Source organism: Balaenoptera borealis, assembly GCF_965194805.1.
Source record: "Balaenoptera borealis genome assembly, chromosome: 12".
In the NCBI taxonomy this organism is placed as follows: Eukaryota; Metazoa; Chordata; class Mammalia; order Artiodactyla; family Balaenopteridae; genus Balaenoptera; species Balaenoptera borealis.
In genome coordinates this window covers 40090860-40116963 of record NC_138869.1, presented here as the reverse complement: position 1 = coordinate 40116963, position 26104 = coordinate 40090860, and the positions used below count along the sequence as shown (strand labels likewise).

Below are 26104 nucleotides of genomic sequence, written 5' to 3'. Positions count from 1 at the left end.
GATTTATAGCCTTAAAACTTAATGGTGTGAGGATGCCTGACACTGCAGGGGGCAACTAGCCTCATGAAATTGACACATAAAGTTAGTCACTCTAGCATCTATCATACACAATGCTTTCTGCAATTTTTAACTGGTTACTAGTGATTGTGATGATTATCAAAGGAGCAACAAGTTCAAACAGACTAGACTCTTTTTTTAAAAATAAATTTTTTATTTATTTATTTTTGGCTGTGCTGGGTCTTCGTTGCTGCATGCGGGCTTTCTCTAGTTGCAGTGAGCGGGGCCTACTCTTCATTGCGGTGCGCGGACTTCTCATTGTGGTGGCTTCTCTTGTTGCAGAGCACAGGGTCTAGGTGCGCGGGCCTCAGTAGCTGTGGCTCGCGGGCTCTAGAGCACAGACTCAGTAGTTGTGGCGCACGGGCTTAGTTGCTCCGTGGCATGTGGGATCTTCCCGGACCAGGGCTTGAACGCATGTCCCTTGCATTGACAGGCGGATTCTTAACCACTGCGCCACCAAGGAAGTCCAAACAGAGTAGACTCCTTTTAAACAGGGCTCATTTAACCGCTTAGGTGAAGCTACCAATAGCCTCAGGGCACCTGCACATCCTGTGTCTATAAGGTACTGGTTTTCAAGAAGCCAATTCTTCAGAGCCATTAAGCCATTGATCGTTCCCTTCTCCTCCAGTTCAACCCTCCCCACAGACAGGACCCACCATTCTTAACTATCCACCCAACATGATTACTCCCTTTTCTCAGTAGCTACTTTCAAACCTGCATTAAATTAACCTTGCTCCAAATATTAAAAACAATTAATTCCAGAATATTCTTTACCTTTCCTTCAATAATCCGATAAACTAAAGAATTCATGTCTTTTGCATTGAAAGCATGCTTCAGGGTGGCCATTTCATAAACACAGCATCCCAGAGCCCAAACATCAGACTAGGAAAAAAAAAATAGTAAATGGTTAAATGTCAGAATGCCTTATTTACATTTCTCCTCTTAAAAAAAAAGAAAAAAGACATTTTCCTTAAACCAATTCACAGAGAATTCTTCTAACTTACTATTCTGATGGGTTCTAAAATTACGAATACTGCCGTAGAGACAAGGTGAGCTGGCAAACACAGCCAAATCCTACCTTATAGTTGTAGGGTTTGTTTGAGAACAATTCAGGGCTCATGTAGTAGGGTGTGCCAATGAGGGTGCTAGCCATGTCACAGTGGTTCTCAAGCACTCGGGCAATTCCTAGGTCACCCACTTTGATGATGTTTGTTCTTGTTAGGAAGACATTTTGAGTTTTTAAATCTCGGTGAAGGATGTGTTTTTCATGTAAATACTGAAGAAAAATAAAATTTTATTAAATATAAATATTTAATACCTGACTTATTTATACCTGACTTCTTATATACCATCAACAACTGTATAAGTTAAAGAGCCTTATACTCTTAGATGAGCCTTATCTACACATCAAAACACTATTGTTTTATAATCTCTAAATAAAAAGTCTAATTTACAGCTTTCCAAAGTAAGAAATTAAGTTCCATGCATTAATTTGCCCAGCTTCCTTCAAAATTGTTCCCTGGTGACTTGACAGTCATACCATCTAGCATTATAAGGACCCAGTTAAAAAATGTGCTTACAAACTTTCACTGAAGGTAGAAAGAAAACTTATACAAGGTCAAATGCACATTCCTCTCAGACTCATGAAATCTTCAGCTTAATAATATTTTCAACTATAACAATATCACTTTTATTGTTTAAATCCTAAGATACATTCTCTAATATCAGAGTGATATTCCATAAACAGTCTCACGTTTGAATATGTGTGTAATAAAACACAAACATGTTTCACATTTCTACTCACTCTGCCACAGCAGGGTTAAAGCCCAAAGCCCCACAGTTTAGGCAGATTAATTAGTCCAACCACCTTTCAGTATGATGCAGCTGACCAACTGATAACAAACATGGTCATTCTTTGCTCTTTGTCAATTCAGGGCCCTTAAAATGGATTTTGCTATAAATATTAAATGAATAGAGAATTGTCTTTCCCAGCAATCAGAAAAAATCCATGTCTGCTTCAATACAGATATCACTCATTCAGAACACTTCAGTGTTACAGCAAGAGGAACTAGGTCCACTTCATAAATGGATTTTTAAAAGAATTTTTTTTTTCATTAAGCATTTGGGGAAGCATTTTCCTAAAATCCACCAGGCATCCCTCTGTCACCTTGGAGCAAGTGGGATGCTGAGTCCTGACAGTACCTGCAGAGCCATAGCGATCTGAACAAACCACTCCACCACCTGACTCTCGGACAGAAGCCTCCCTTTCTGCTCTTTGAGCTTTCGGTACAGATCACCTCCTTCGCAGAAGCCCATGACGATGTACAGCAGACCATCCCCTCCCTCCCACGACTCCTTGTAGGTGACAATATTGGGATGCTTCAACTGAGACAAGAGCTGAGCTTCCTGTTCAGCAGCTCGCCGCTCTCGGTTGGAGGCATTTCGGAGGTTCAGCTTTTTGATGACATACTACAAAAAAAACACATGTTTTTACAATATGCAAACAAACATACAGTATTATAGATTCAAAAGTATTTAAGGGTTATCCTGAGTGTCCTCAAAACCAACCTTCTGGACACTGCCACATAACCTATTCATTTTGTTATTCACAAAGCACAAAACTGGGAAAAAGACTTGTTACCACTAATGATACTTTTTTACAAGTTAGACTTATAGCAGGGTAGGGGGGGGTCACAAAAAAATTATACTTTCCATCTGCATTTCACAATTTCATTAATGGCTAAAAATGAGTCAGTGTTAATATACCACTGAATTAACCAAAAAATCTGTGGTAGAGATTCTTTAACCTCTAAGTTCCCCCTACAAAGGTGCATACAATATGACTTGAATATACATCTGCAGACAGAATGGGTCTGTGGATTCCATTACATACTCAAAGGGATCCAAGGCCCAATAAGGCTAAACATCACCTATCCTCAACATCCAAAATAATTCTCACTTAAAAAAAAAAAAAAAAGTCCTCCAACACCTAATACATTGCCCTCAACCAACTGACACACCAAACAATTCATTATTCAACAAACACAATCATAAATGTGTTTTGTAACAAAGCATAAATGTGCTTGGTAAAATGTAAACAAACTACTGCTCAAATGTGAGGGACTATTATTACAGCTAGCACCCCATCCTCAGCTCAAAAAAATCCCCCCTCCCCATTGACCACTGAATAAATCTCTTATGCCTGAGCTTGTGTTCCAGGCAGTGACCAGCACCTGAGACAAGGCAGAATAGGCGAGAGGACCTTATACTTATGGGGCCATCTCCCTTCAGTTTGTCTGGGGCAGTCCCATTGTCCTGGTGTAATATAAATAGTGTCTCCTTTCAGTTTCCAAATTGTCCCAGTTTGTACAATACATTATATGGTCACCCGTTTATAAACCACATTTAAGAATTGGTTTATTATCCTGAGGCTAATGGGATAAAGTGCAACATTAGAGGCACGTTTTAGAAAGATCACTGAGACTGCAATGAAAGTGATGAATTGGAGAAGGGCAAGTCATGTGGCAGGGAGGACAAGCGGGAGGCCATGGCCATAGCTTAGCTAGAGACTATGATGTCCTGGATGGGGGAGGTACCCGTGGAGATGAAGAAGAGGCCAGTTGGCTTAGTGGACAGACGAATAAGGGGGTGGGAGTCGGGGAAGGTAAGGGGGGGATCCCAGAACGACTCCTAGGTGTCCAGCTTGGGCAACTGGCTGGTTGGTGGTGCTACTCCCTGAAATGGGGACCGTGAGAGGAGGTTTGGAGGGAAGGTGATGAGCTGAGTTTTGAGCGAGTCCAGAGGTCTCCAGGTCAGACGGGGTATGGTGCCCTTCACTGAAGGAGGAATACTTGCCAGGCGCCGCCGTTAGGTCCTGGGAGTGTACGCTCTCACGGAACTGTCGAGAGTGCGGGGAAAGTGTGCAGATTAAGCACACCGATTACGACTACAAAGAGAACGCCAGGGAGTTCGGGCGCATATGACAGGAAGGCCTGGCCTACTCTTGATGGTCTGGGACGATTTCCCTGAAGAAGTGCCATCTGAGGTGTGTCCCCTTCATAATATCTGGGCCCAGCCCTTGGACGGCGCCCTCGACGAACCCCTGCCTGCCCCCATCCCCTGCCGGGCCCCAGCCCCGCCGACCTGCCTGCCGTCCCGTCGGTGCCTCACGAGCGTCACCTCCCCGTAGCTGCCCCTGCCCACGACACGCAGGTAGCAGTAGGCGGTCAGGGGCATGTTCCCGGAGCGGGCCCACAGTCGGGATGCGGCGGCAGCGGCGGGGGGCGCGGCGAGCGGCGGCAGGAGGCCCCGCTCATTCCACAGAGGAAGTGGTGCCGGCGGCGTCTGAGGCGGCCCTGCCAGGGTGCCAGCGCAGAGGCCCGACCCACCGCGACGCCGCTGCCATAGCGATCCCCGCAGGCGCTGCCCTGCGCATGCTCCGCGGCCCGGAGGACCCACCACAGAGCCGAGGCGACAGGCGGCCAGAGCGACCACGCCGGGCCTGCGCGCGCACCCTCGGCCTCACTTCCAAGGCCGGAACTTGCGGGTTTCCCGCAACAATAGACTTGTGAACGCTTGCCCTTACTGAGCGCTTACTTGTTCTTAGTGCTTTGCACGTATTCGCTCCACAAATATTTACTGACTGCTTACCCTGTGCCTGGCCGAAAAAGTCCCTGCCCTCCGGGAGCTCACATTCTAATGGGGGACTGGGGACAGACTAGATTCTACAAGTAACATTTGTTATATTTACTTTATCATATGGTGGTTAATGTATGCATGCAGCAATCCATCTTATTTTTCATGCATTGCAAGATAAATTGAAGGTATCAGTGCACTTCACCCCTAAACAATTCAGCTTGCATATTGAGAACTGCAAAAACTCTCAGAAGGACTCCATTCAAACCCCTGCACTAAGTGACTTGACCAAATTTTGGCATGGTTTTTAACAGCTTAAGGCAGTGTCCCCAGAGTACCTGCCCACCTTAAATGGCCTGCCTGTGGAAGCTCAAAACTGCCAAAAGATTTATCGTTTGATCCAGCCAACACCTCCCTTTCCTAGGACATATACCTAAAAAGCTTAAAATTATAAATCCAATGGGGCGGGGGGGCGGGGGGGTGTTGTATTCCTACAACCCCAGAATGTCTTTCTTAAGGTCATGAAATCCATCCCATTGAAATGTAAGGTTTCTTGGCCTATATCCAAGAACCAATTTTTTTTTTTAATAGATTTTTTTTTTAATTTTTATTTATTTATTTATGGCTGTGTTGGGTCTTCATTTCTGTGCGAGGGCTTTCTCTAGTTGTGGCAAGCGGGGTCCACTCTTCATCGCGGCGCGCGGGCCTCTCACTGTCGCGGCCTCTCTTGTTGCGGAGCACAGGCTCCAGACGCGCAGGCTCAGTAATTGTGGCTCACGGGCCCAGCCGCTCTGCGGCATGTGGGATCTTCCCAGACCAGGGCTCGAACCCGCGTCCCCTGCATTGGCAGGCAGACTCTCAACCACTGCGCCACCAGGGAAGCCCCCAAGAACCAATTTTTGCCCAGTTTGGGGGGTGGAGTTGATATTGCCCCTGTTGAGAATGCATAATACAGAGCATACTATTGGGGGGTTTTTAATATAAATTTATTTATTTTTATTTATTTATTTTTGGCTGCATTGGGTCTTTGTTGCTGCGCGGGCTTTCTCTAGTTACGGCAAGCGGGGGCTTCTCATTGTGGTAGCTTCTCTTGTTGCGGAGCACGGGCTCTAGGCGCGTGGGCTTCAGTAGTTGTGGCACACGCGCTCAGTCACTGTGGCTCGCAGGGTCTAGAGCGCAGGCTCGGTAGCTGTGGCGCACGGGCTTAGTTGCTCCGTGGTATGTGGGATCTTCCCAGACCAGGGATCGAACCCATGTCCCCTGCATTGGCAGGGGGATTCTTAACCACTGCGCCACCAGGGAAGTCCCTAGCATACTATTGTTGAAAAAACAAAATTCAACTGAGTAAAATTTAAAGATCTTATAGTCTTTTTCTGCACTCCCAATGCATGGGGCCTGGGTTCCATCCCTGGTCAGGGAACTAGATCCCACATGCCACAACTAAGAATTTGCATGCCACAACTAAAGATCCCACACGCAGTAATGAAGATTCCCATAAATATTAAAAATAAAGATCTTATAGTCTTTATTCAGCATGAATTCAACATGAGTTGGGCAGCAGCATCCCATTTAAGCAGAGAGAAAGGAGCTCTGAGGAGCTACAGAAAATGAAAGAATTTTATAAACAGAAGAGCATGGGAATAAGGAGTTATACCAGCAAAAAGTGGATTTGTTGTGGCAAGGTCACCTTCCTTTAGGGGATGCAGGGGTCTATCAGGCAGATTACCTCACTAGTGCCAACCAGGTGATTCCCGATCAACTGGCTTAAGATTACATTTCTGGGAGAGGCTGAAACTATAAGTCTCGATTAGATGAAATGGGGCTTAGCATGAGTGACTCCACTTGGGACCTGTTGTCTTGTTTTTAACAATTCCCCCCTTTTAATCAGGCTCTCAGCCTAACTGAAAGATGTGATAAAAATTTAAGGCATTACTGCCACTCTCACCTACCGCTCTAAAGTTCTCCCAGTTTTTGCTGATCCTGTGTGGTATTCACAGGTCGTGACATCTTTTTGCTAAATCTCTCTGTGGTATAGAAATATCATGACTTTGGGTTCACATTCTTTATGTCAATCATTCTCTTCGTTCCTTTTCTGATGTTCTAGTCTTAGGGAGATCATTTGTTGGTGGTTAGCAGCTGCAAACATGCATTTAAAGCTATTGAGAGGGGATTCCCTGGCGGTTCAGTGGTTAAGACCCTGCACTTCCACTGAAGGGGGCACACGTTTGATCCCTGGCCAGGAAACTAAGATTTAAAAAAAAAAAAAAAGCTTTTGATAGAATACATCACACCAGGGAGACAACTATGAGTATTATAAGCAGAATAAATTCCCAATGTCTGGTGTGCACTTTGGAGCCATGGTCTCCAAGCTCCAAACCAATCAAAATCAAATAAGTCAAAGAAAGACTGACCCTGTGGAAGAAGGAGTCACTTTCTTAAGCCAAGTGGCTTGCTCAATGATCTTATCCCAGAAATGTTAATCTAGGTGCAGCAAGTGGTGTTGGCCACAGCACAGACACCTCCCTGGTCAGCTAAATGATAATCAAGAGCTATCATATCACCAAAAACAACTTTGACCACAGAATCTAAGGATTTTTGTTGGGCAGTTATTGCTTTAGCAGCAGATTCTGCAATGTCTTCAAGAGTTAAAAGGAGGTTCCTGATCATAGCCTCATGTGCACTTGCTCCTAGCCAGGGGAGTTAAATGAACGTAATTTTGACTTATGAATGCCTCCTGGTAATTTCCCTTTGAGTCTGTGACTCAGGACTGTAAAGGTGACAGCCATGGAGACCAGCAAAATTTAAGCGTCTGTAGACCACACAGGTGGTTTTATTCTGGATACCCTTGCCTTGTGTCCCTTTCTTTGTGCAGAGCCTGGATGCAAGGTTCCCCATGTTTGGAGTTGTCAATCAGAGACAGGGAAATGCATCCCCAGGGTTAAGGAGTCTGACATGATAGGGAAGAGACTGAGTTTGTTCCAGAAAAACTGAGGCATTGGAAATCAGAAAGAAGTTTGTGACAGGCAGAACTACAGAGTCATCAGCATGTGGCAAGTCCAACAGTCTTTTGGAGGTTGGATTACCTCCCTTTGAAATGGCCTGAGATACAAAGGTGGTCAAAAGAATCATAAAGACCTTCATCATGTAAGTATTAGGAAAAGGATGGTCAGAGAGAGAAGAAGGAATGAAAGAAACATTCTTGATCCAACGTCTTGGGAGGAGGCAGTCTACCTCTATGTTGGCTTCTTCTTTTCCTAGTCAATTTGATTTTGAGGTCTCCAGCTGGTGTGCAATTCCTAGAGTCTGAAGGAACCCTTTTTAATTGGGAGATGTGGACCCAAGGTTCAAGTCCCTGAAGTTTGGCTGCCATCTGGGTAGTGAAGAGGACCTGGTATAGTCCCTTCCAAGGAGATTCAAGGGCAGTCTTTGTTCTTAGAGATTCCAAATCAGAAGGATGGGAGAGAACTGGAAACATTAGTTTGGAGATTCACAGCCAGATATTTGAGGAAAGTAGAAGAATTCAGGATCCAGTCCAGTTTACAGGTATATAACAAAACCTCAAAGACAATTAACAGGACCAGAATCTAGTATCTACAAAAGTGCAAACATAATTTTTCTCTCTACAATCACAAAGATAATTTACCGAAGATAATCGCAGTAAAACTAATATTTTTGCATTAAACTTGGCATAATTATTTACATAAACAAGAGTAGCAACTGACCATATAAGCTCTTTTAAAGCTTGCTTTACTGAAATTTCATAAGGAATCTCAGATTGAACTCTTAAAATCCTCTGAGGCAGGAAGCCAAGCCAAGAACTCACCATCAGATTTTACCTGCAATACTTATGGTTTGGGTGAATTCCTCTCCTGACGTTCCTGGATCTGCCAGGAAGTGACCTTCCTTACTCACCTGGTAAGGCTACCAGGAACGCTAGAAGCAAGGTACCAGGCCAATTCTTCCAAGCAGTCCTTAAACTGTCTTGTCATATGTGAATGCACATCTCTCTTAAATGTAACAGTCCAGCCAAAGCCATGGTAATATAGTCACTGGTTTCCAATTGTGTCCTGTTACAAGGAGGACAGATTTTTATTGAACTTATGCAAATAACTAATTATATTGCCAATCATTCTACTTTCTTTTCCTTTTTTTTTTTTTCGTTGGCTGTGTTGGGTCTTCGTTGCTGTGTGTGGGCTTTCTCTAGTTGCGGCGAGCAAGGGCTACTCTTTGTTGCGGTGCACGGGCTTCTCATTGCGGTGGCTTCTCCTGTTGCAGAGCACGGGCTCTAGGGTGCGCAGGCTTCAGTAGTTGTGGCACACAGGCTCAACAGTTGTGGCTTGCGGGCTCTAGAGTGCAGGCTCAGTAGTTGTGGTGCACAGGCTTAGTTGCTCCACGGCATGTGGGATCTTCCCAGACCAGGGATTGAACCTCTGTCCCCTGCAGTGGCAGGTGGATTCTTAACCACTGCACCACCAGGGAAGTCCATCTACTTTCTTTACCTACTTTTCATACACAGTTGTTTCCTTTCACCCTTATTATTTCTAAGTAGTTTCAATTACATATGTTAATTAGAACTCTTAACCCTTAGAATCCTTAATTTCTAGTGAAAACTAAGAAGTGAGTAATCGTGGACAGTCTCTTACACTAGCATTCTGTGGACTGGCAGACATAAATACATTCCATAATTTCTAGGAGTACATTCTTCCTCATAGTAAATTTTCCAATGTAGCAGAAAAGATTTTTACTAATAGACCTAAATATATTTAGGCTCTTTTTTTTTTTTTTTGTAAAAGGAAACCAAAAGTGGATAAACTTATGTTCAGTGATTAATGTTTCAGTATTTTATTTTATTTGAAAATGATCTAAATATTTAATAAATGTCCATTATTTAACTTATCTCAGTATAACTTTAAGGTTTCAAGTAACCAGAAAGATTTTGGAAACTAAGTAGACATGCCATAAAATAAAATCATTGCTGAAGTGGTTTGCCTAAAGACTCTTATCCCATTTACGTCTATTTAATTCACTTTTTCTTTTTCTTTTTTTTTTAAATTATTTATTTATTTATTTTTGGCTGCGTTGGATCTTAGTTGCGGCAAACGGGATCTTTCATTGCGGGGTGCAGGCTTCTCTCTACTTGTGGCGCACAGGCTCCAGAGCACACAGGCTCTGTAATTGCGGCACGTGGGATCTTAGTTCTCCAACCAGGGATCGAACCAGCATCCCCTGCATTGCAAGACTGATTCTTAACCACGGGACCACCAGGGAAGTCCCAATTCACTTGTTCCTAACATGAAAATTTCATCATACCAAGTTGTTTTTCTTGCTAACAAATTCGGTAACAGAAACAACATGAACTTATTTAGCTAGTGTACTCAGGTGGAATAAAAGTTGTATTCTGCATTATTTTTAATGATAACTCTGAAGACATACCTATTTTAATTAAACCAACAAACTTAAACTAGCTTTTATTTACCAAAGATTACTTCAGATCACATGAACTTGAAAAACATTTGGGTTAGTTTTTATATTTCTGAGAGTTTTAGGAATCCTTAATTCATATAAGTGCTTGTGGACAGGGAATTTTGCCTGCCATTCCAGTGAACAATGTTGCCCACCATCCCAGTTCTACAAGGATCCAGCCGTTAGCTACAGCAGCCCACGGTGCTCCCTGAGGGTAATTCAGGATGGGGAAAAACAGGAGGCATTCTGCGCTTTGGATATTGGCATTAGATAGTTAAGATGCATTTCTAAGGCATAATTTCTATGAACCCAGATTCTTGCGTCTTCCCATACGTAGGAAAGCACTCCAATCATTGACCTGAGGCATCTGTTCCTTGTGATTAGCAATAATCTTTTGACGTTCTGAGGCAGGAGATAGATGGGCTCCAGGTTAGACATTTACAGCCAGCCTCCTGTTTACACTTCCAGACAGAAATAACAACAGGAACAGGGCAAATAGCTGGACTTTGCCTCTAGTGACCTAGAGATTGTCATGCTAAGTGAAGTAAGTCAGACACAGAAAGACAAATATGATATGATATTGCTTATATGTGGAATCTAAAAAAAAAAAAAAGGGTATAAATGAACTTATTTACAAAACAGAAGTAGAGTCATGGATGTAGAAAACAAACTTATGGTTACCAGGGGATAAGGGGGGGAGGGGAGGGATAAATTGGGAGATTGGGACTGACATATACACACTACTATATATAAAATAGATAACTAATAAGAACCTGCTGTATAGCACAGAGAACTCTACTCAATACTCTGTAATGGCCTATATGGGAAAAGAATCTAAAAAAAAAACAGAGTTGATGTATGTATGTGTATAACTGATTCATTCTGCTCTTTGCTGTACACCTGAAACTAACACAACATTGTAAATCAACTATACTCCAGTAAAAATTAAAAAAAGAAAAAGAAAACAGTAATGGCAGGGCCAGAGAAGAGCTGAGTCCTGCCCAGATAAAGAGGGACTTCCCTGGTGGTCCAGTGGGTAAATCTCTGCACTTCCAATGCCGGGGGCCCGGGTTCAATCCCTGGTCCGGGAACTAGATCCCGCATACATGCCGCTACTGAGAGTTCACACGCGGCAACTAAGAAGTCCGCGTGCTGCAACTAAGAAGCCTGCATGCCACAACAAAGAGTCCACGTGCCACAACTAAAGATCCCTCAGACCTCAACAAAGATCCTGCACTGCAACTAAGACCTGGCGCAGCCAAAATAAATATAAATAAATAAATAAAAGTTAAAAAAAAAGATAAAAAGCCCACATATTTCTCATTCTCAAGGTCAAGGAGACCTCCCTGACTACACATGCACAGAAAGGCTCCTCAGGGATCAAAAAGGGAGGGGGTACCACACCACAGTAGGTGATGTTGTTACTGAGTCCAAGCTCGCTCTGCTCACTGCACGACAGGCCAGTAAATCGGGAAATGAGGTGTTGAGGCAAGGAATAGAGACTTTATTCGGAAAGCTGGAGGACTGAGAAGATGGCAGACAAGTGTACCCCAAAAAACCGTCTTATCCAGGTCTGGATGCCAGTTTCTTTTATAGAACAGAGAGGGGGAAGAGGTGAGGAAGTAAAAAGGCCATTTGTCTTGCAAAATATCTCCTTGCTTGCCCCTCATCAGGAAGGGGATGTGTTAATTTCTTATTTTCTGCAGCCATTCACAGGTGGGCAGCGTCAGAATGCCTCTCTGTGAACTGAACAAAGGGACTTTAGTTTAACAGTCAGGCAGAGGGGCAGGGTTCCCTGTGGCAGGCCATTATGTATGCTTACAGCTATAGACAGTGATTATAATAACAAAAGCAACAAAAAGCAAAGGTTAAAGTAAAAGAAACAGATGCAACATGGAGTCAGGATTTGCTCTTCCCTGTTGCGATGTCAACCTACCCATAGGCCTCTTTACTAGACTCCATCTTGGCTAAGAGATGTGCACGCACACAGGGGAGGATCCTGAGATAAACCAAATATGGACTCAGAGCTGGGCAAAGCAAGATGATTGACCAGAGGAAACCCGGAAGAAATGCCCCAAACTACCATGGGGGCACGACTCTCCCTCTCTGAGCCTGCCCATGCGTGTCTATTCACACGTGCTCTTTTTCTTCCTAATAAACACTACTTGTTTCACTACTTTCCATCTCTTTGTGGAAATTCATTTCTACAAAGCCAGTGGGCCAGGGCCTTGTCACTGGCCACTGGCCCTCATGGTCTAGTGGCTAGGATTCACCTCTTTCACTGCTGTGGCCTGACTTCAATCTCTGGCTGGGGAACCAAGATCCTGCTTCAAGCCGCTGCTGGCCGAGGCCACCAGAGATCAGTTCAACTACATGTCTTTTTTCCAGCAGAAAATGTCAATGTATCCTGGCTCCTCCCTTACCTCTTCAGAACAGTTCCTCAGAGCTGAGAGGCTGTCTCCCAGGCTATGGTCCTCAATAAGATTCCTCAAATAAATCTTAAACCAAGGCACTTCCCTGGTGGCACAGTGGTTAAGAATCCGTCTGCCAATGCAGGGGACACGGGTTTGATCCCTAGTCTGAGAAGATCCCAGATGCCATGGAGCAACTTAAGCCCGTGCGCCACAACTACTGAGCCTGCGCGCCACAACTACTGAAGCCTGCGTGCCTAGAGCCCGTGCTCCTCAACAAGAGAAGCCACCGCAATGAGAAGCCCTCGCACCACAACAAAGAGTAACCCCTGCTCGCCGCAACTAGAGAAAGCCTGCAACGAAGGTCCAGGTTGTGCATTTTTCTTCAGTCAACGTGCTTAATTTTCTTTAAGCCAATTAAATAGAATTTTTTTACAAATTAATTTCGGCAATACCTTCTTAATGTAGGAAAATACCACACATCTACAGCATATGTATGTAGACACATATAAAAATACAGATTGATGCAAACAGAGAGCTCATAGCTTTTTTTTTTTTTTTTTTTGGTTGCATTGGGTCTTCGTTTCTGTGTGTGGGCTTTCTCTAGTTGCGGCGAGCGGGGGCTACTCTTTGTTGTGGTGCGTGGGTTTCTAATTGCGGTGGCTTTTCTTGTTGCGGAGCATGGGCTCTAGGCGCGCGGGCTTCGGTAGTTGTGGCATGTGAGCTCAGTAGTTGTGGCACGCAGGCTCTAGAGCACAGGCTCAGTAGTTGTGGTGCACAGGCTTAGTTGCTCCGCGGCATGTGGGATCTTCCCAGAGCAGGGCTCGAACCCGTGTCCCCTGCATTGGCAGGCGGATTCTTAACCACTGCGCCACCAGGGAAGTCCCAAGAGCTCATAGCTTTTGTTCTAAAATTTTAGCCATGAACTGGGTACAAAATTACAAAATTCACTAGTTGTAGAATAAGCTGGATCCAATTGGTTTTGGCCGATGGAGTAAGTTAAGGTTACCTGCTCAGATGGCTAAAACTTTTTACTAATATTTGTGGAGAAGACACTTAAGATTTTTACTTGCCTAAGTTCCAAACAACCTTTCCCCCTTTTGTTTTCCTTCTGATAAGAATGATCTCTCTGAAGTTTGCATTTCAAAGAGATGACCTAGATAAGAATTCTGGAGAAGACCAAGTAAGAATATTTACATCTCAAAGGCACAGGGAAAAATTGCAAATTCCTCTAAGGACTTTCGTTTTCTAAGGCCAGAATTTTTACCGTACTCACAAGCCTTTTAAGATAAATAGGGGAGGTTTGGGGGTTGGTAAAAAGGACAGGTGGACTTTGAATTGTTTCTGGAGCTGCATTTCTGGCTTTGCAAAGATTTGTAAGGTAAGGACAGTTGCTTTTAATACCTCAGGGGATTAGGTTGCGACTTAAATGACATTATAGATTGATCCACCCATCCAACTACATTTTTCTCAATTTGCTTCTTTGTATCAGGGAGAAGATCTTCAACTAAGATGGAAATCAAAAAGAGTCCTATGTTCTAGATTTAGAGCTGTATGTCTTTGAAATGTTTTAGTAAATCCTTCCACAAAGGCTTCAGAAGGTTTTTTTGCTTGTTTGTTTTCTTCTTTCCCTCTGGGTACATTTAGCTTAGAGAAGGCCTAAAAAAAAATTCTTACCAGGCTCTGAATATCAGCTTCCAATTTGGCCAATTTCTGGCCAAAGAGCTACCTTGGGGGAAAAAAAAAAAGTCCTTTCAAAAAAATCTTGTTAATTTTCAGCCAGGACAAACAGTAAAGGTAGGTACAATATCAAGTTTTATTCTCCTCTTGACTGGGCACTACAGACAGAGATTCAGGAGAGCTGAAACTGGTTAGAATTCTCACTCTTCACTGGCTTTACCAGTTTTCCCAGGATCCCATATTCAGGCTCCAATATCTACCAGAATTTCTCAAGGTTATCCATTAATTTTAATTTTAATTTCCCTAGGCTGCTTAAGGAAATAAAATAGCTGTTTACCAGAAAATCCCTCAGGAGGCCCTTCGACACTGGGAGGGGCCCACACCAGGGCCATCCTTTAAGGGTAGATATGGGGACATCTGTAAGGCCACTAACTTGGTGGACTTTTGTTTATGGTCTTGTAGTCTCTTCAGAGTGGAAAGACAATTCAGACAGAGGATTACTAGAATGAGCACTCAAGTAAAGGAGGATAGCGGGGAGCAATAGGAGTTGCATCAGTCTCATATAGTCTTTTCTTTTAGATGCCTGTGTGTCTTTAATTTTTCATTAGCCTTTTGCAATGAATCTCTCAATGAAGCTATTACGGAATTCTGAAGGCTTTTGGAGGTTTCTGCATGCCAATTAAAATAGGTGTCCCATTCTGTGTGTTTGATTTGGGAACCCTTGCTTTCAAATGCACTTCTTAAATAAATGCTCTTGTCTAACTGGAACCTTTCTCATAACAGCTATTGTAAGTCTAGATTGTCTTTGTAAGATTTTGCCATTTTTGTAGATATTTACAGCTTCCAGGACCACAGTTCTTGGATATAAAATAAGCAGTTGCGCCAGAAGGCGACGCACTCAATTATTTGAAACTCAATCCCATTTCTTTAGCTAAGTCTTGGGTCTCTTGGAGCCAAATTAATACCTGAGAGGGATGTGCTGCCAGGTTGGAGTTTGTGTGGTGTTTTACAGTGGATCTTGTTGCACAGAAATTTTCTTGCAGTCGGCAGGTGACCTAGTGTCGACCTAACCCTTTCCGAGACCAATTTATTATAATTACTAGGGTCTTAGAGTTAGGTGGTGAGTGCTCTAACAGCTTTTAAGTGCTCCACCTGTGCCCACCAGTTTTGTGGCTTTTGGCTTCCAAGATTCCTATTAGCAACAGCCTTGACCTCATGTGCACATTAACAGAAACTAACAGTAACCTGGCCAAGAGAAGGCCTTGTGTGCACCACCAGCAATTCCCAATGTGGAACTGGGGACTAGGGAAAGGACTGAACCAGAAGACCACCAACAAAGGGGACTATGGACTGGGATTCCAATCAAATAAAGAACAGTGGACGAAACCAAGGGCTAGAGGCTTGGGTTCTGGGTGGAACCATCTGCTAGCTCAAGCCGACCTGCCCTGGACTGGAAAGCCAATTAAATCAGAAGTTTGACACAAAGAGAATGGAGCTCAGTACCAGGAGGAACTTACCCATGGCCTTTGGAAGTGGCGAGAAAGAGAACTCAGAGGATTTGAGGGTACCAGTGCTTGTGTTTCTTGTCCTCAAAGCCCTCAGAAGTTTCCTTTGGATCCCACCACTGCCACCAAATCTGTTAAAAAACAAATGTCAACTGAGTAAATTTTAAAGATCTTACCGGCTTCATTCAATGATTCACGAATTGGGCAACATATCCCATCTAGCTGACAGAAAGGAGCTCCAAGGAGCTGTACGAAATGAAAGATTTTTATAGGCTGAAGGGAGCAGGAATAAGGAAGTTATACTAGCAAAAAGTGGATTGGTTGTGGCATGGATCGGGAAACAGTATCTATAGTTGAAGCTGTGAGACCCAAAGGGCCATGGGCTGGGTGAGATGGAGGTCAGCAGGGGTCAGACCACTCAAGACCTGGAAGTATGTTAGACAGGGAAAGGCCTAGAGCAGATCAGCCTTTTAAAATAATGACTCTGGCTGCTGCCAGAGGGTAGACTGTGGGAGCAGAGTGGAAGTAAGGGGAGCAGCCATCTAGGTGAGAGATGAGGGTGGTAGACTCGGGGGTGACTGGGGATTTGGAGAAAAGTGAATGGACCAAAAAGATATTTAGAGGGTTGGAGATGGGGTGGGGAGGAGGTTGAGAGTTTAGGGGAGGGAGCCATCCAGGATGCCACCCAGCTTTCTGGCTTGGATGCATGGATGGATGGTGGTGGCCTTCACTGGGATGGACAACAAGAGGAAGAAGACCAGGCCTGGTGGTGGGGGGCAAGGAAGGTCATGAGTTCAGTTTGCATATATCAGACCGAGGGGTCTGAGCAGGTCTGGGCCTACATGCTGTCCCACAGGCACCAGCAGCACGGCCACCCTCTCAAACCCCCAGGCTCAATCTTTAGCAACTTCAGCTGCTTCCTGTCCACACATCCCCCTCCCCCTCCACACACACACACACATCCACAGGGCGAGTCAACCAATCTTCTTCATCTGTCACATGGGAACAATAACAGTATCCATTTCCTGGGGGTAGCTGTAAGCAGTAAGCGAACTAGGGCACAAAAGATGCTGAGAAGTGGGCCAGGTGCTAGTCACTGTTAGCAGTGCCCACGCCCTTTCTCCCGGCCATGCAATACAAGTGCATTTCTAGCACCTCTACAGCACAGGCTTGGAGCTAGCCGTCTCCCAACAGCCCAGTCTTGATCTTGCCATGCACCTGCTCAAAATATTGTTACTGTTTCCTACTCAAAAGACGGGACCCCTGTGCCAGCTGGTCCCAAGCCATTTCCCAGCCTCCTTCCCCACCCTCTTCATCAGGTGCTGCTCCCATCACAGACACCTGCACCTTCCCCAATCATGCTGCACACTTACCCATCTGCTTTTCTCTTTCTCCCCTTCCCACCCGTCCTTCCCAAGTGCCGCTCTATTTGCTAGGCACCTCCTCTGGGAGGCTTCTCCAAGGCCCTGCAGGGGATGAGCTCCACCCCTTCCAGATTTCTACAGCTTCCTCAGGCTCCTCTTTAGCTCTGGCCACTCTTGGGATTCACTGGGCTTCCTTTGACTTGTCTGACTGCTTTTCCCAAGGCATCAGCTCACTGAACACAGGGAGGCACTTGAGCTTCATCACTGTGGTGTCCTAGTGCCTGGCACTGTACCCAACCCAACACAGGGCTTGGTTGACACTGGTGCAGAAAATCAACAGAACCCTTAATGTACAGTTTCATGTTGATCCATCTCATCTCCCGCAAAGGCCAGAAAACAGGCAAGAAGGGTATTCTGGCCTGGGGACGATAAGCCCTTTCCCAGAAGCTGCTCTGTGAGACAAAGTCCAGGACAAGCAAACAGAGATCAAAGAAGCCTCTGGGCCCCCTCACCATATCAGGGTCACAGCAGCCAGTCCATCCCAACCAGGGCCACGGAGTGGGTTGACCAGGCGCCACGTCTTCCCAGTGTGTGTGGCTTGTGGGCGACAGACAGGGTTTGTGCATAAAACTTAAGAAACTGCAGCTACAAGATGGGTCTCTTGGATCTTTGACTGCTTCTTCTTTCTTCCTAATAATGCAGAGGACATTTCTGTCATTACATGATAGGCTTGGGCTTTGGAGTCTGAAAGATTTGGGTTTGAATACCTGCTCTTTCATTTGCTGTGGGACCAACGTCCCAGGGACACCCTGAGGATAAAATTAGATCATAAAAGGCTGAGAGCGACGCATGGCTCGTAGTCTGTCCTTCATCATGAAAGCATGGCATTCATCTTTTGTCTCCACTATATCCTGGAATGATGAGGCTTACTTCTGCTCTTCTTTACAAAGCTGACTGGCCTAAAGGGTGTGTCACCCATTACTATCCCCAGAACTGTCCAGACTGCCTCTGGCAGAACTGCTAGAGTTGGTGCCATCAGAAACAAGGACGTGGGCAGACCCTTTCTAAGCCACCATATCTGCCTCCCTGGCCAAAGTATGACTGTCTGAAAAGTTTGTTGATGCTTAAAGAATTTTGAAAGAAACACCTAACGAAGTTGAGAAATCCATTTTTAACTGTGGCTTCTTGATGCCTGCCGCAGTATCACTGGTGCTGGCCCTGTGCCACGGAGCCCGGATTAAATGAGCTGTCTGGGTCTTCACAATTCACGCCGGCTGAGTGTAGCTCTAACCAAGGGGCACAGTCTGAGTCTGGTCAGGAGTTTGCACAGCTGGGAATCCCCCTAAGGAGAAAGCTTTCACTGTCTATTTTTCATCCCCCAAATTGTAATATTTGCCTTCACCTTGTCTAATGTTTAATCCATGTTTATCCAGCATTTTATTGATTAATGGTCTGAGCGAAGTGACAGGCAGCAGGAGCCTTGAGACCATGCACGGCACGATGGGGCTTCGGGGGCTGCTCTGTGTGTGCCTGGCGTCCCTGCTCGCCCTGCAGGCCATGCCCGCTCAGGGTTCACCCACACGCAGTCCCAAAGGCGGCAAGGTATGTGGGTAAACCCCTGGGCCAGAAACAGGCAGCTGAGCCTGGAAGGGGCTCCAGAGACCGGGGCTCTCCCCACCCACCTCGACATCCTCTGAATGGAGAGGACCTCCCAGCAGCATGGGGGAGGTGAGGCCAAGGCGTCAAGGACACAGGCTGTATCCCATTCCCGTCCCTTAACAGATAGGCCCTGGTCCCCTGAGTGCTCTCACTCACACTTGTCCTGGTTTTGTTTTACAGAAGCGACCGGCTTTGGACACAGTGAGTGAGGATCTCAGCAAAGGGGTCTGTGGTGGGCCTTTATTACAGTCTGTTTCCCCTGGGCTTCGAGGTGTGCCCCTGGGCAGAGGGACTCCCGTCTCCTCCAAATGGGGGCTCGCCCACCCCCCTCAGGCCCCACGGCATGGCCTCAGGCATAGAGAACAGCACCTGTGTCAGAGATGGGTGCTGAGGTCTCCCCTGGCTGAGCCCCCATCCCAGCCACCTCCCGCACGTCCCACTTTAGGCTGTCGATGGCGTGGTCATCCGGAGTTTGAAAGTCAACTGCAAAGTCACCTCTCGCTTTGCCCACTGTGTCATCACCAGCCAAGTGGTCAACAACGCCGACGAAGCCAAGGAAGTGGCCTTCGATGTGGAAATCCCCAGGACAGCCTTCATCAGCGACTTTGCCATGTGCGTGCCCCGTCTGCTTCACCAGGCCCAGCCCGAAACCATGGCTCTGAGTGGCCCAACAGTGCAGCCCATCCCCTCGTCCCCAAGGGCCACAGGCCGGCCCCAGCTCTGAAGGACTGAAAAGTCCTTTAGGTCTGCTCTGGGCTCCCATCTTAGAGAGCAAACTAGAGCCTCTGACAGTGTGTTTTCAGCCTAGGGCCCAAGGAGCACAGGCTGGCACCCACGGTTTCTTGCTGGACTCTGTGGCCGTGGCTGCCCACCTCCCTGAGCAGCTCTGGGGGCAGCGGGAGGCCGGCAGGAGATGCCCTCTCACAAGTGCTCACCTGGACAGGGCCTCCTTAGTGCCTGGGCTGGGAGCACCTCCAATATGAAGGCCCTGTGTGGTCGGGGAGGGGCACCTCCCTGAGGGCGTCTTCCTCCCTGTAGCACAGCAGGGGAAAATGCATTCCTCGGGGACATAAAGGACAAAGTGACCGCATGGAAGCAGTACCGGAAAGCGGCCACCTCAGGAGAGAACGCCGGCCTTGTCAGGTGAGTTCTGGGCCCTGCTGGCCCAATCCCTGGTGCTGCCCTCCCCTGCCAGGATGGATGCCTTGGGTGGAGGGCAGCCCAGGCTGATGGGAAGGGAGCAAACTGCCCAAATCCACTGCTGGCACAGGTGCACTGGACGAGGCCTCTGGAGAAGTGGGGCCCTGACCCTGGCCAGCCAGCTAAGACAAGGGTGAGGGTCAAGGAAAGCTGGGAGCAGTACGAAAATAAGAGAAACTGACTCTGAGGGCCATGTTTTAGGTGACAAGGACCTCCATATCACTTACCATTTGTCTGTTTGTTGTTGCCACTGGTGGCACATCCAGGGCCTCGGGGAGAACGATGGAGCAGTTTGCCATCCAGGTCACCATTGGTCCCCGGAGCAAGGCCACGTTCCGGCTGACCTACGAGGAGGTGCTGAAGCGAAAGCTTATGCAGTATGACATTGTCATCAAGGTCAAGCCCAAGCAGCTGGTGCAGCATTTTGAGGTAGATCGCTGGTGGCCACGTGCAGGGGCAAGGTCTCAGGAGCTGGGCTCCTGCCTCCCTCTCCGCAGCTCTGAGCGTTGGTTCGGCACCCACCGTGTGCAGCCCTGGGCCTGAGCACACAGGGAGGGGACTGACTCCTCAGGGTGGGCTCTGATGGCTCTTCGTGGGCAGGGGGCTCCCCGAACCCTCCAACTTCCTCCTCCTTCTGAGCCTTGGCTTGCTCATCTGTCAAATGGGGGTTTTGCATGTCCCAGAACTGCCGCAAGGATATGAGAGATATTGAATGTCCAGGGAGTTTGTAAACCAGGAAGTCCTGGGCAGCCTGAGGGGCTGTAATTGTTACTGGCACCTTAGTGGTGGCCGAGTTGAGGGGCTCAGGCATGCACACTTTCATTTGGCCAATATGTTTGGAGTGCCTACAACCAGGCCCTGTGCTGAGAGCTGGGTGGGTGCTGCACACAGTAGGTGGTCAGGATATACGTTGGCTCTTGGCTGAGACTTGATGATGGCTCCCAAATGGGAGCCTTGGTACAGGAACTGCTTCAATGCCACAGATCGACGTGGACATCTTTGAGCCCCGGGGGATCAGCAAGCTGGATGCCCAGGCCTCCTTCCTCCGCAAGGAACTGGCCGCCCAGCTCATCAAGAAGTCCTTCTCAGGGAAAGAGGTGCGTGGGATGGCTGAGCCCTCAGAGACTTCTCAGCATGGCTGCACACAAGGGCTGCAGGCCACCCTAAGGGAGAGAGAGAGGGGAACTTAGCACTCCTGATTCTCAGAACCGCTTGGCAAAAGCCTGTGTGCTGAGGCTGGGGAGGGCGCCTACAACGGCTGCCTGGTCTGGGGTGAGTTGCTGGCTTGCTTAAGCCTCAGTTTCCTCTTTGCCTGTCTCATCCCAACGGGAAAGCATTCATGGAAATATAGGGCACATGTGCAAACCTCAGGACTCCAAGCCCCAGTGTTCTTGGAAACATGATGAAGTTTGGAAAGGCCTTTGGCCTACCAAGCCACTTGCCACTTGTCACTTCCCACCCATCTGTGGGAATCCCAGAAGCCCCCTGCTTGCCCCTACCCCAGGTCCTGAGGAGTGTGGCATATGAGTGGGTGATACCCAGCTAGTCCCCTGCTTCCTAACTTGCCCTCAACTGGAGCCAGGAGCAAACTGTTTATTCCCCACCCACCGTTGGTAGTGACTCCGTAACAATTCACTTAAAAGAAATGTTTCCTACAGTTTTGAAGGGGTTCCTTTGAAACAAAATATGATACCCCAGAGTGTTAGCAAACATGCTTGCTTTCAGTAGGGGACCAAGGGGATGGTCTTTGTCTTCCTAATAATTCTTTTCAAATTTTTTTTTAATGAGCATATTTTACTTTTATAACAAACAAACAAAAAGTAAAAATAAAAGCATCTTTAAAGAAAATGTGGAAAGAACAGAAGTGTAGAAATGTGTCGGGTACAAACCACCCCCAATTTCCCTGAACACCAGCACCAAGTCCAAACAGACCACAGCTCCCACTCTGGGCTCTTCCTTCTCTTTGTCTATCCAGGCAGGTTTCATTTTCAAGCACAGTGTTGCTTTTTTCACTAGACAGTGTGAGTTGACCGATGCTTCTCATGCTGCTATTATTCTGTTTTTATTGTGTATCCAAAGTGATGATACTTATAGAAAATCCCAATGATTCAGAAGCATGTGAGCAAAGAAACAGGTCTTCTCTCCTACCACCCACAGGTGTGTACTCTCAACAGCAGGGCGAGGGGCCCACTAGACTCATTCCTATGCCTGTGCACCACACACACACACACACACACACACACACACACACACACACACACACATCTTACGCTGTCGCTGCAAACCAGTAATGCCTCACACCTTCAATGGTTCCAGGGTCATGTGCTTTTCCGTCCCACGGTGGGCCAGCAGCAATCCTGCCCCACATGCTCTACGACCTTGCTGAATGGGGACTTCAAGGTGACCTACGATGTCAATAGGGACAAGGCCTGTGACCTCCTGGTGAGCTGGAAACTTCTTGCCCAAGACTCAGAGGGTGGGCAGGGTGCTTGAGAGAGAGGCCTCACTTGTCCCTTTGTGTTTCAGGTCGCCGATAACCACTTTGCCCACTTCTTTGCTCCCCAAAACCTGACAAACCTGAACAAGAATGTGGTTTTTGTGATTGACATCAGCTCCTCCATGGAAGGCCAGAAAGTGAAGCAGGTAAACTGTGGCTCTAAACAGTTAGCCAGCAGGAGCTTCTTTAGCCCCATCACCCATCCCACCCTGGTTTTGCCTCCAGAGTCTGTGTTTGGGACTTCTGCTCCTGGTCAGAGGCAGGGTAATTTAACAGGATATCCCAGTGGTCAGGGGCTCTGGAATCAGCCACTTTCTCACTGTGCAACCGTGGGCAAGTGCATTCACTTCTCCTCAACGGCAAAAATGGGAGTAAAATGCAGTGCCCATAGGGTTGTGGGGTTTACCAATGGGGGATGCTTGGAAGATGAGACCTGTACCCTAGGCGTGCAGGGATGATTACAGTGGTCCCGGGAGATGGCCTGCAGCAGGGCACAGCCCACTCCCACAGTGCTCTGGGTGTCCTGTCCATAGCGCAGTGAAAGCATGGCTGGACAATCAGAGTTTTAGGGACTCAGCCCCCTGGGGTCCTCTGTCTTAATCCTGACGCCCTTGAACTCCTGGTCATTTCCCCTCCCCATACTGGGCCCCTTTGCCTTCTCCATCCCCCTCAAGACATCCCAGAGCTCAGTAGGCTGCTCCTCTCCTGGCGCCACCTGGCTGTCCTGTCCATCCCCTTCTGCTTGCCCACCATGTACCTCTACCCTGTGGACCTCTCAACTGGGTATCTGGAGATGACAGAAAGCACTATCCTGGGGCCCTGCCCCTCCACTGACTGTCCTGTCCTTACAGACCAAGGAGGCGCTCCTTAAAATCCTGGGGGACTTGCGGCCAGGGGACTACTTCGACCTGGTTCTCTTTGGGTCTGCAGTGCAGTCCTGGAGGGGCTCGCTGGTGCAGGCATCTGCCGCCAATCTGGACGCAGCTCGGAACTTTGTGCAGCACTTCTCTCTGGCCGGGTGTAAGGGCAGGGGTCTGGGGCCGCCTTGACGTCACCTCTGTCCCCTCAGATTCAGGGCATACACTGATCTGCTTTCTCTTTTTTGCAGCTACAAACCTGAATGGAGGTTTGCTCCAGGGAATTGAGATTTTGAACAAAGCTCACGGAAGCCTCCCAGAACTCAGCAACCACGCCTCTATTCTCATCATGCTGACAGATGGCGAGCCCACAGAGGGTAAATGCCCCGAGCGCTACCTTGGGAGGTGGTGATCTCTTCATTACCAAAGGCATTCAAGCTGAACTTGGAAATACAACCAATGGGGATGCTGTCGGGGGCAGAAAGGCTAAGGGCAAAGCCAAGCACTGGTTTAAAAGCAGAGTTCAGACCACAAAGTCTGCAGGAGCTCCAAGGTGTTCTGTCCTGAGTTGGGAAGCTGGGGAAGTTTCTGCATGACACGGGGTTGCACAGGGCCCAGGAGGATGGGCAGGACCCTAGGCTGAGTTTAATGAACTACGGATTCAGCACTGACTGAGTGCCAAGCACAGGACTAGGGACCAAGGGGAGACACTAAGAGAACAAGACACGTCTTTGCCCTTCAGGAGCCCAGGGTCCACTGGGGGAGACAGACCCAGGAGCAGATGCTCTGTCAAGGGCCCTGAAGGAACAGGGTGCCAGAAGGCCAAAGGAGCACAGACAAGGGGCACCTGGCTCAGGCAGGGTCTCAGAAGGCCTCTTGGAGGAAGTGACCCCTGAGCCCAATCTGGAAGGAGGGGAGGAGAAGCAGGAAGGGATCCCTGGCAGAAGGGGCAGCTTGAGCAAAACAAGGTTTGTGCACTGGCAGGGCCTGCCTGGGAAGTGTAGGCATATGCAGAGTAGGTGAAACAGGGTGGAAAGGTCAGCAGGACCTCACAGGCCATGCGAGGAGCCATGGGTTTAGAGCAGAATCAGATCTGCTCATGATGGATCCATGTAGATGGGCAAAGTCTTCGAGGAGCTCTGTGAGCAGCTTTTGCAGTCACCCAGGTGAGCCAGCAAGAGGCGTTGCCTCAAGATGCCAGTGGGGACTGGAGATGGTCTGAGATGGGAGTCTTGGCCCCCAGGGAGGGTGCCCCAAAGTCCCCTCGTGCCCCACACACCTGTGAGCCAGCATCCCATCCCTACCTGGCTGTGTGGCTGCAGGGGTGACGGATCGTGCCCAAATCCTCAAGAATGTCCGAGATGCCATCAGGGGCAAGTTCCCACTCTACAACTTGGGCTTCGGCCATGACGTGGACTTGAAATTCCTGGAGGTCATGTCCCTGGAGAACAACGGACGTGTCCAGAGAATCTACGAGGACCATGATGCCACCCAGCAGCTGCAGGTCTCCTCCTCCCCCTGCTCCCAAAGTCATGTCATGGGGAGCATGGCCTTGGCAGCCACGTACCCATCAGCCCAGAGCAGATAAAGCTCTGGTGTGGGGTTCGAATTAGCTGTGTGACTTCGAACCAGTTACTTAAGCCCTGAGCCTGCAATTCCTTCTGTAAAGTAGGGATCCCGACACCCCACTTTGTGAGTGGGTTTCCTGTTGGATGCCTAGGACGACCCACCAGCTCTGCACCCCCCATCCCCACAGGGTTTCTACGAGCAGGTAGCCAACCCTCTGCTGAGGGATGTGGAGTTGCAGTACCCCGGGGATGCCGTCTCGGCCCTGACCCAGCACCACCATAAACAGTACTACGAAGGCTCGGAGATCATAGTGGCCGGGCGCATCGCTGACCACAAACTGAGCAGCTTCAAGGCGGACGTGCAAGCCTATGGGGTAAACAGAGGGCTGCGGAGGGTGGAGAGGCACCCAGAGACTCCAAACCTACGCCGCTCCCCACCCCTGTGCCCCCAGCAGCCTCTCTTTCCCCAGAGCAGTGCCTCACCCCAGCAGGCCACACACACCCCAGGGCTGAGCATTCTTCCAATGAAGGCATCCTGAGGGCAGGCTAGAGTGGGGTCAACATGGCCTTGATTAGCTGTAGTCCCTTGTATCCAACTGGTCCACCTGTTATGCCTCACATCATTCCTCCCAAAGCGTGAGAGGGTGAGAGGCCAGCCTCTTTCTTCTCAAGTGACAACTATTTCCTGAGCACCTACTGCACATGCAGCTTTGCACCGTGGTGCAGGGCCTGTGTGTGTGTGCACACTGCAGTGTGTGTGTGTGTGTGGGGGTGTCACGGAGACCTGGACTCTAGCCGTGCAGTGTAGTTGAGGGTTCAGGACTCCGGCTTCGAGTGAGGAAAGCTGAGCTAGACCCTGGCTGCAGCTGGGTGACGTTGATCAAATGGGTCCAGTTCTCTAGGCCTTTCTGTACCGTGGGAGTAACAATGTACTGGAGAGTTGTGTGGAGTAAATGAAATAATCCACGTAATAGGCTTATGCAGTGCCTGGTTCATGGGATGCGCTTGGGAAGAGGTGCCCGCATTACTGTAGATGGGGAGAGAAGGCGCATTTGTGAGCTGTGGCAAGCTGAATGGTGCACGGGGCCGCGGTGGGCACCCGGAGGAGCGAGGCGTGGTGGGAACAGCTACGTGGTGGATTGGCTGGTTGCCTGCTGGCATCCCCCAGAGAGAGTAACTCCATGAGGGCAGGGCCTGATCCTCCATCC

General features: G+C 47.9%; 2 protein-coding genes and 1 long non-coding RNA gene across 12 annotated transcripts in view; 1 reads left to right on the top strand and 2 right to left on the bottom strand.

Annotated features, from left to right (window-relative positions):
* NEK4 (NIMA related kinase 4) overlaps positions 1–20315 on the bottom strand; it is a 53240-nt gene extending 32925 nt beyond the window's left edge. For 2 of the 7 annotated variants that reach the window (XM_082348197.1, XM_082348195.1), the window contains exons 1-4: positions 4205–4368; positions 2260–2526; positions 1136–1333; positions 832–939 (exon numbers count right to left, since the gene is read on the bottom strand). In XM_082348197.1, coding sequence (XP_082204323.1) covers positions 832–939; positions 1136–1333; positions 2260–2373 — 420 coding nt within the window. In that variant the 5' untranslated portion in view covers positions 2374–2526; positions 4205–4368. Of the gene's footprint in view, positions 1–831; positions 940–1135; positions 1334–2259; positions 2527–4200; positions 4567–15763; positions 15883–20201 lie in introns of those variants that run through there. The other 5 variants (XM_082348194.1, XM_082348192.1, XM_082348196.1 and 2 more) reach the window with 5 other exon arrangements.
* The window catches only part of ITIH1 (inter-alpha-trypsin inhibitor heavy chain 1), a 13458-nt gene continuing 5868 nt past the window's right edge, over positions 18515–26104 (top strand). The window contains exons 1-12 of one of the 2 annotated variants that reach the window (XM_082348153.1): positions 18515–18717; positions 18955–18999; positions 19220–19386; positions 19813–19917; positions 20241–20403; positions 20958–21071; positions 22291–22416; positions 22501–22617; positions 23323–23491; positions 23580–23705; positions 24651–24832; positions 25085–25270. In XM_082348153.1, coding sequence (XP_082204279.1) covers positions 18526–18717; positions 18955–18999; positions 19220–19386; positions 19813–19917; positions 20241–20403; positions 20958–21071; positions 22291–22416; positions 22501–22617; positions 23323–23491; positions 23580–23705; positions 24651–24832; positions 25085–25270 — 1692 coding nt within the window. In that variant the 5' untranslated portion in view covers positions 18515–18525. The remainder of the gene's footprint in view (positions 18718–18954; positions 19000–19219; positions 19387–19812; positions 19918–20240; positions 20404–20957; positions 21072–22290; positions 22417–22500; positions 22618–23322; positions 23492–23579; positions 23706–24650; positions 24833–25084; positions 25271–26104) is intronic. The other variant, XM_082348154.1, reaches the window with a different exon arrangement.
* Positions 21013–26104, bottom strand: part of LOC309608391 — a 15768-nt gene continuing 10676 nt past the window's right edge. The window contains exons 4-6 of one of the 3 annotated variants that reach the window (XR_014232857.1): positions 24633–24769; positions 22276–22379; positions 21013–21137 (exon numbers count right to left, since the gene is read on the bottom strand). This is a non-coding gene — a long non-coding RNA (uncharacterized lncRNA). Of the gene's footprint in view, positions 21138–22244; positions 22380–24632; positions 24770–26104 lie in introns of all 3 variants that reach the window. The other 2 variants (XR_014232859.1, XR_014232858.1) reach the window with 2 other exon arrangements.